The 10078-nt window shown below is 39.4% G+C and overlaps 1 protein-coding gene across 1 annotated transcript in view; it reads left to right on the plus strand.

Annotated features, from left to right (window-relative positions):
• The window catches only part of LOC103735052 (A disintegrin and metalloproteinase with thrombospondin motifs 3), a 90907-nt gene that overhangs the window by 47674 nt on the left and 33155 nt on the right, over positions 1 to 10078 (plus strand). Inside the window, exons 8-11 of the mRNA XM_008834145.3 lie at positions 3438 to 3551; positions 6111 to 6256; positions 7424 to 7599; positions 8667 to 8800. Coding sequence (XP_008832367.2) covers positions 3438 to 3551; positions 6111 to 6256; positions 7424 to 7599; positions 8667 to 8800 — 570 coding nt within the window. The remainder of the gene's footprint in view (positions 1 to 3437; positions 3552 to 6110; positions 6257 to 7423; positions 7600 to 8666; positions 8801 to 10078) is intronic.

Consider the following 10078-nt stretch of genomic DNA (forward strand, 5'->3'; position numbering starts at 1 on the left):
AGAGGATTACTGGTATTTGGTGGGGATATGTTATTTTGGTTTTTCATGTTATTATTTTTTCTCTGTGATGTTGACATGTGAATTTCTTTTGTAGTTTATGATTCTTGTGTGAGACTCAAGCCTTCAAGTTTAGGTCTGCTTCTTTTTAGAAATTCTATATGTCTTTGTGGTTTACTTTTTGGGCATGAAAAGCTGGTTCCTCTAAGCTTCTGGTTCTTTCTTTTGATTTTATATTGGAGTGTCCAGATGGCTTTGGTCTTCAGGAGTTCCCACAGAGGCCCAAGTCAGATGAGGATCAGATACTCTTAGGCTTTCTCCTAAGGTCTCGATCCCTCCAGGAAAGATTTTGGCCTCAGGAATTTAGGGGTTGGACTGGCCTGGGAGCTGGGCCCAGGAAAGATGCTCGTCTAGGGCAGATAGTGGCCATGCCACCCATAGATGCAAAGGAAGATGGGGGCAGGAAGCGGCCCCAAAGGCTCCTGATGACTGCACTGAGGAGCTGGGTTGGTCTAGATGCAAAGGATCAGGAAGAGGAAAGGTCAGCCCCAGCGTCCCAGAAAGAGGGTGGCGGGTGGTGCAGGTGCAGGGAAGCAAAGGGAACCTAGGGGATAAAGGGAAAGAAAGAGCTCAAGAAAGGTAGGACCATAGGAGAAGGGTATTATTAAGGGAGAAAAGGGGAAAATTGGGGAACCTTAAGTGGGAAAACCATGATGGAGGGGTGATATGTCTAGGTAATGTTTATCCCTACCTAGTTTTAAAAACCAGAGGGAATGCTATTACTCCAACAACCTACTGACAAATTATACATAGCAGATCAAGAAATATATGTCTAGGTAATGTTTATCTGAGAACAACTGGTCTTTGCTCAAGATTTATCTACATGCCACACAGTAATTAAAAGTACCAGACTGGTGGAACTAACCTTCTTGGATGTTCAAAAGACATACTTTGAGGCCAGAATTTGGTAAGAGGAACATAAAGGACAGTTTTTGCTCCTTCCTCCTTCCCCTCCTAGGTCTACCTGTTCCAGGGGACTATGAGTATCTCTCAAAATGTCCAGTAATTGTGGTGGGTCACCTGTTCTCTTGATCAAGGAGGCCGAGGAGACCCCATCAGATGGACTTGAACCAGTGTCCAGTCTACAAAGAGGAGGGTCAACACAGAGGAATCATTTCCTCCATGCTTCCAAGGAAAGCCAACTATGGTCGAGCAGGACCTTTGACTTATCTTCACATAGGCGGAACTGGTAAAAGAAAGGATGGAACTGGTAAAAGAAAGGAGCCAAGGGGCTCCTCCCAAGCCCATGTGACCCCTGAGGAACAGATGCTCAAACAACCTTAAGAGTAAAAATAAATCAGTTTATCTGGTCCAACTGTATGGTCTTAAACTCCCAAAAGGAAAGTATAACCAAAGATTAAATGGACCAACATAATTTCATAAGAGTCCATATGCATAGCTAAAGGCTACATAACAAGCAACAATGCCAGATAGGAGATACCTTCTTTTGAGTTGTTGGCCAGGGTGGCCAAAGGGAGTCCCAGAGTGTAACCCAGCATAGAGCTGGGAAAATGAACAACAGACCCCAATCTTATTTAAAGGAATATGACAACTGATTGCTGCTAGATGAGGAACAGCTGACCTTCCTAAAACAAAGAATTGTAGATAGGCTGACTAGATTCACTAAATGGACAAGTAGTGGGGAATGGCTGGGCATGCCGACAACACAGCAGACAGTAGCAGGGACATCAGAGTATAAGGGCTCTAGTGGAGGGAGGCTGTGGGAGGGTGCCATCTGGGAAGTGGGTGTATAGTTGAATAAGATTGTTTGGGATGTTCTGAGTGATATACACACAAAAATAAATAAACAAATTTAAAAAAGTATATTTGAGGAGGAAGCATGGAAATTTATGTCATGTTAATTAGTAGAGGTGATAAACATTACCATTTTTATCTTTCTGATGACTTTATAGACATACACAGGTGCCCAGGATCCAAGTGCAACCAATACCCTGTACAGGTAAAGCTCGAGGGGGACCACTCCCTGAAAAGAAAAACGGGCGAGAAAGAGGAGACGGAGCCCAAGCAAGTCCACTTGTCAAGGGTCCGCTTTATTGAACTGCAAGCTTTCCTTATATACAGTTTGTATTTAGAAGGGGTTGAAGAAGTTGGTCAAAGGTTACAGCATTCTTATGGATATGGGAGAGGGACTGAGCAATTCAGCAACAGATGTTCCAAGAGATGTACTGCATTGCTCTGGAGTGTGTTACTGAATATGTTAAAGATGTAATGAAATGCTTCTTCTAATCATGTGGTTATTAAAAATTTAAAAAACAAAAAAGAAAATATATATTTCTTAATGCTACAATAAAGTTGATCTGCTGTTTGAAATCTTCCATATACAGTGTCTAGGCTGTCCAGAAGATATACATGGCAACATCCTAATTACTTATATTAATGTTTACTATCTAAGAAGTCTTGAGCTTCAGATCAGTGTCATGGAAAAGTACTGTTTCTGAATTAAGTAATAGGGCTTAGCACAAAAATATCCATGCTTAAGGATGAGCACTAATAAAAAAAAATCTATAGACATAAGATTTCAGAGGTGTAATTAGCAGAGTGGGCAATAGATATGTAGGTAAACTATTGCTTGATGCTTTAAAAATGCATTTAAAGGATGATAAAGTTTTGTATTTGGAGAGGAAAATGCAAATGAGCAAAAGTATACACATACGTGTATGTGCACTTATATAAACATTTTAGTATTAATTTCATGTTTTAGGAAACTAACATTTTGAAGAATGAGAAAGCCAAGATTCAAGTCTGGCTCTGATACCATGTTTCATTTGAAAAATAGCCTGAATTTGTACCTTCTCTTTCTCAGCCATGGGTTGGTGTGAGACTCAAAATCATGGGAGGTACTTCATAAATTGTGAAAATTCAATGTGATATTTGCTGCACTTTGATATCCTAATTCACATAGAAGGTTTACAAATAATTTCTACTTTTGGTCAACTAATCATTAAGAGCTTTTTTTATTTCTAGTGTACAGATATCAGTGATAAAGAAACCTTTCAATGACTTGGGCTGTCAAAGCTTTATGATAAGATTTCACATTTAAGATATGTATAATAACTGCTAACATTCTAAAATGCCAATATTTCCTGTTTGAAAACCAGAATATAGAAATGACATGCACAAACACTGAAGACAATCAGAGAATGTGGTAGAAAATATTGCCCTTACCATTGCTGTTTTAGGAGACGTTGCTCCAACTTGCAATTCCCATGTAGTGTTTATTTCTTGACATGTCATAACTTTGGCTCTTAACTTGAGATGAAAATATCCAGGAAACATAATGTGAAGAAGTTGTATAGAAGGTGTGGTTCATAGCTCCTGCTTCCTGCAAGTTCCTGAGAGTTTGATTCTTTCTCTTCTAGTTTCGAACTTTCGACCCATGTAAACAGCTGTGGTGCAGCCATCCTGATAACCCATACTTCTGTAAGACTAAAAAGGGCCCACCACTTGATGGGACTGAATGTGCTGCCGGAAAGGTGAGTGTGTCTACTTATGCAGTAATGATTCATGATGCGCTGCATGGGAATCTTTACATGTCAGAAAATGATGGATATCACTGGGCTGATATCTTTATGGAAACTGTAATGCCTGCAGTTGCCTTATGGTAAGGCACTAAGATAGTATACTACCTTCCTGTGGCTGCTGTAATTGCCACAAATGTGGTAGCCCAAAACAGTAGAAGTTTGCTCTGCAACAGCTCTGGAGGGCAGGAATCAGCCCCGCTGAGGTGAAGTCAACCTGCAGTTGCCTTATGGTAAGGCACTAAGATAGTATACTACCTTCCTGTAGTATGCTCTGCAACAGCTCTGGAGGGCAGGAATCAGCCCCGCTGAGGTGAAGTCAGTATGTGCTCCCTTTAGACACTTTGGTGGAGAACAGGTTCTCCCCTCTCCCAGCTACTGGCTACTTACTCATGAACATACCCCGCTGGTGTCTGCTACTGTAGCTGCCAGTTCTCCCTCTACTATGTCTTGCAAGAACTCATTCATGTAGTGCTGTATTTTGAGAATACATGGATACCCCAGGATTGTATGGTCAACTTGGATTTCATTTGCATCAAACCTTTTACTGAATAAGGCCACATTTACAGGCCAAGGGACTAGGAGCTCTTATCTGGGACAATCATTGAGCTCACTCTGGGTAGAACTGAAGCAGCAGCTCAGCAGATCTCTGGCCCAATTGTGGGATCTGATTTACTTGCTGGCTTGGCATTTCTTGTGAACATCCCAGAAATAAAGTCATGTCAATTTATACAGAAAATTTGGCTTTACTCCTAGGGGAAAGATGTCTAAATGTTCTAAATAGCATATTGTATAGTGGGACTAAATGCCATGCTGTGCTTCTCTTATGGGCAAAGAGCCTGAAAAAAGGCACGTTAAGACTTCAAATTGAAGAGCCTTGACTAGTTTAGAAATAAGCTATTGTAGACAACCCCTAAAGCTGACAGAAAAGACTAATATAGCTTTTACATTTTAAAAATTGATTTCAAACATATATGAACTGTTCGTATAAGAATTATGCATAATAATAAAACCTGTCCCTGCAGGTACCTGCATTCTGTAAGACACTATGCCAGTTACATTATGCATGGTGTCTTGCTTTGGGACTATTTAGTCAATAAGTTTTTAACTAAAAATAATAATGAGTTGACTCATTTTTGCCTTATTAAAAAAGTTATACACTAAAGTGTATAATCAGTTTTAAATACGCAACTCTACTACAAGTAATTATATTTAAGCATATAAAGGGAAGCTTCATCCATGAAATCTCCACAATATGGTTGGCTAAACAAATCTTACATAAGGATGCCAGCTGGCATGAAAATGTGAATGGGGAAATTTCACAGGGTTCCACCTCTAGATGAAGAGGTATAGCAACCAATGGTTGCTAAGGGAGGGAGAATTGCTTTAATCCAAAGACAAACTCACTGATAGGCTATCAGTCAAAGTGATCAGCCCATATACGTGTGTGTGTGTGTGTGTTTGTGTGTGTGTAACAATCATAATCAAAGAATAATAAATTGAGAGAGAAGGGGGGTCATGGGAGGAGCTGGATGGTGGGGCTGGGAAATGATGCAAATATAGTACTCATATGAAATTCTCAAAAATTAATACAAAATAAAATAAAAATAAATATCGTATGTAGTATAAAAAGCAATTATAATTTTTTAAAAGAAATATAACTTCTTTTGAGCACCTGGTGTATGCTGGGGAGCATTATCAAGGACTTCCTATGGTATTGGGGCTCTATAGCCCTTAGCACTTCTTGGACACAAAGGCCCTAAAATACTCATAAACTTTCTTGCTACTTGATTTTCCTTATCTAGAAGGTAAAAATCATTATCTGACCTATTTCTCAAAAGCATTGTGAATTAATATTTTGTAAAATTAAAAATACTTTGAAATCTAGATATAGTTTTAGCTTTTCTTCATTATTTTTAACTTAAGATATGTTTGCATGCTGTTGTTTGAAAGGGAGCATTTTACCATACAGAAAGCCAGGGATGACGTAAAAGTGAGAGATGAAGCAGAAACCAGAACTTGCTGGGCAACTTGGGTACTCACTCGTGAATTTATCATTTATCAGCTTACCTGAGTAAATGCTACTTTTTCCTTTTTATGTTTCATTTTTATTATTTTAATTTGTGCATATGTGTGTGAGTGAATGCCACATATGGGCAGGTGCCTATGGAGGCCAGAAGAGGGCACTGAATCCCATGCAGCTGGAGTTACAGGCAGTTGTGAGCCACTTGATATGGGTGCTGGGAAATGAACTCAGGTCCTTTGCAAGAGCAACAAGTTCTCTTAAACACTGAGACATCTCACCAGTCCCAACTTTTTCACTTTAATTTTATGTTTAACAGTGTGAATTTAAGGTATTATTCTGATTATGCACCTTAGTGTGCAAATACCTGTGGATATTATCAATGAATATTCATCTGGAGTAGGGAGGGAAGTAAGTGAAGACCTTCGAATAAATGGTTCAGCTTTAGTGTATATGAGATTGCCATAATTTTCTTTTGTCATTTTCCTAAGTGGTGCTATAAGGGGCATTGCATGTGGAAGAATGCTAATCAACAAAAACAAGATGGCAATTGGGGATCATGGACCAAATTTGGCTCCTGTTCCCGGACATGTGGAACTGGTGTTCGTTTTAGGACACGCCAGTGCAATAATCCTACGTGAGTATAATCCCTATAATTCCCATTACTAGATAAACCAGAAAATGGTTCAGTATTCTGTTATTAGTTTCTTTCTTCTCTTATACTACATATAAAATATAGGATATGAAAATATATTGTTGACATATAATCCAGTATCTTTTGAATAAACCTTATCAATCTGGTGGGCTAGTCAGTAATGAAGAAGAGATGCTTAAATGAAGAGGAGATATTTTCTTAAGCAGAACGTGACATTTGGGACTCTTAGGAAGGTGAGCAGATATAGTAGATGTTATGTGTACAGGCACTGTGGGCTGCGAAATGTCCATCAAGGAACAAGGGGGCTTTAAGTGGGAGCAGTACCAGCCACATTGATTCTGCGAGAAGGTAGGTTCAATTGCTTCAGTGTGGAACAGCAGAAAGATGGTGGCAGACTGCCAGAGACAACTAGAGGGAAAAGCATCCATTAATCTAACCAGACAAAATTCATTCAAGCCTTACTGTATGCCTCTTTTTATTTTCTGAAGAAAAACAATGGAATCATTAAACTGGGATATTCTTGTCCAGCTGGGGTTTAACATGTGAGTAGCCTTTTATCTGCTTCTGGAAGGAGGATGACCCTGAGCATGACTCTAATAAAGATCACTGGGGGTACATACTGTCTTGGTGAGATGGTACAACATTATTAGAAATCACAAAAACAATCAAAATATAACAGTAAGAGTAACCCAAGCTTCATTGTAAGCCAAGGTCTACTCTGGGTGCTTTAAATGTTATCCCATTGAATCATAACCATTTTCCTCTTCGGAAGATAATTTCATTTTGCATTTTACATAGGAAAAAAGAGACACAAAACTATATGATGAGAGTTTCTTTGAGTTGCATTTACATATTTTATGCATGGTAGAAAACATCATTTACCTGAGTTTGTGTGCATACTTTTCATCTTTGTATACTTTGGTCATAAATAAAAAATTATTTTAGAAACTGATTTAGGTGGAATGTAGGGGTCTTTTACCCCACAGCAAGGAGAGAAGGGTGCATTTGGAGAGTCATTAGACTTAGGAAGATCATTCAGTCTCTGCCGGCAGCTCAGAGTACTGGCTGTCTGCCCTGCGACAGTGAATTTGCAAGCCTGAGCTGCTGGGCTGAAGCCAGGCAGCCTTTTAAAGTGTTGTCTTTTCTTAGGCCCATCAATGGTGGTCTGGACTGTCCTGGTGTTAATTTTGAGTACCAGCTCTGTAATACAGAAGAATGCCAGAAGCACTTTGAGGACTTCAGGGCCCAGCAGTGCCAGCAGCGTAACTCCCACTTTGAATACCAGAATACCAAACACCATTGGTTGCCACATGAACATCCAGATGGTGAGTAGATGAGCTTCTTTTTCCTGCTATCTGTATATTCCCTTAGAGTTTAAGCTTGGTCAATACCAAGTCCTTGGACTCTTGGGCTCTATTTGGTAATACAGGAGGCAGGGTATGTCCAGAGGCAAGACATCCAAGGCTTTAAGGAGGTCTTTCTCTAAAGAGGTAGGGATTGTTAGACATTGTGTCTGGCAAACAGTCCTATCACTGTCCCCACCAGAAGCAATACTGAATCTCCTGATTCAACTGAATCCTCAAACTAAGAAATAATCAGGAATATATTATATATATATATATATATATATATACACACACACATATATATAATTCATTTAAAGCTGAGTCAAGATAAAAAAAGCAGGAACATTGTTTATTAACAAAAGGTAATTCATAACATTTTATAAACTAATTATTAAAAACAATCTTGGAAATTCTCTTCTAATGTTTTACTTCTTACCCTTAATGCCTAGATTAGGCAGGTTCAAATTGAAATCTCTTGTCGTATTTCTTAAAGGCTACTAAAAGAAAAGTGCATATAACTCTGGGTTCAATTTGGAGCTTTTTAAAAGGAAATAGGAGCATGCATATGTCAAAGTTGAATACATTTAGAACAAAGGCATAATGAGTGACATGGATCATATGTAGTTAAGTACTACAAGGGCAAAGACATCGACTGAGTGATTAGACTGAAGAGGAACCTTTTTAGGGTTCAGAATGTTACTAAAACAAAATTGGTCTTGAATCAAGACTTATTAAAGAGCTGATCAAAGTGAAATCTAGGTTGGACAATATAATCTGCCTGGGGCAATCTCAGTGCATACCTGATGTCCCTGTTCAATTAATAGAGTCCCTTTTCATGCTCAGCAGTATCCCAGTTTAAATAACAAAAATCATTAATCAGTCACATTAAATCAAATATACACACCGGCCTATCTATACTTTTCATATGCCCCATTTGCCTTTCAGGAACCCACACTGAAATTTTGTACTTTAAAAATATACTGGACTGTGCTGGTCAAACATTGTTTTTCATGCAAATAGTTAATTTAAGCCTCCCTCTTACACAGCTAAGAAAAGATGCCACCTTTACTGTCAGTCCAAAGAGACTGGGGATGTTGCTTACATGAAACAGCTGGTGCATGATGGGACACGTTGTTCCTACAAAGATCCATACAGCATATGTGTTCGAGGAGAGTGTGTGGTGAGTTAGAACTACTGTCTCTGTAGCCTCCTAATATATCCTATAATTCTACTTTTACTATCATTCATAGGCATGTTTTAAGTTATTTTCTCAACTGATTCTTAATGTGTTTTGATCAGGTCCACTCCCCATTTCCACCCCTCACCTTTCCTCCAAACTTCATGTACTCTCTCTTGAAAAAAAAAAAAAAACAAAACCTTTGAGTCCACTTAGTGTGGCCTGTTTGTGCATGGATGTGGGAGCATGGGTAGACTTCTAGAGGCCACATCCCTGAAGACAATTTACTTTCCCTCCCCGTGCAGCCATGAATTGCCAATAGCTCCTCAAATAGAGGTGGGACTTAATGAGCCCCTTACCCCTCCATGTTGGAAGTTTAGCTGGATTGATCTTGTGCAGATCTTATGCATGCAGTCACAGCCACTGTGAGTTCTTATGTGTAACAGTATTGTCATGTCCAGCAAATTCTGTTTCACTGCAGACATCCACTATTTATGACTCTTACAGTCTTTTTGCCTCTTGTTCCCCAGTGATCCCCAAGTCCTGGGGATGGAGTGTGATACAGAAGTCCCATTGGAGCTGATCACTTCACAGTCTCTTATTCTCTGCACATTGAATTGTCATCTACTGCAAAAGAGGCTTCACTGTTGAGGGTTGAGAGATGCAATAATCTAAGGGTATAAGGGAATGTCTTCAGAAGTCAGTTTAATACTTTGTCAATACAGCAGGATGGTAGTAGGCATTCCCCCACAGCCTATGACTTCTTTAACCACAGGTTCTTGGCCCTGTTAATGATGCCAGGCATTAGTTCTGTCTTGTGGAGTGGGCTATAAATCCATCAGAAAGTGGTTGGTTACTCCTTAACAACTTTGTCACTATTGCACAAGTAAACATATCTTACTTGGGCCAGTCATTACTGTAGATCAGAGAGTTCACAAGTGGGTAAGATTTTTGATAGGTAGCATGTATAAAATCTTCCAGCACTATGAAAACTGGCCAATGTGGATGCAGCTTCCAGGATAATACCAGCTTATTTTCTCCATGCCTCCTGACTCAAGTATGTGGTGTCTTTAACATAAGTGTCCTACCATCAAGTCTGTAGGGTAACCAAGAACAATGGCAAAGACCTGTAATGTTTGTAAGGGGGCGGTCTGTGGGAACCCACTGTCAATAACTAGAAAAGAGGTAACCCATACTGGGCACTAGCCTTTTAATATGATAGCTTATGGTGCCTTGGCTAGGCATTGTCCCCCTGTTGTAGGTTAACTCCATATATATATA

Source organism: Nannospalax galili, unplaced genomic scaffold, assembly GCF_000622305.1.
Source record: "Nannospalax galili isolate Female #2095 unplaced genomic scaffold, S.galili_v1.0 scaffold477, whole genome shotgun sequence".
Taxonomy (NCBI): domain Eukaryota; kingdom Metazoa; phylum Chordata; class Mammalia; order Rodentia; family Spalacidae; genus Nannospalax; species Nannospalax galili.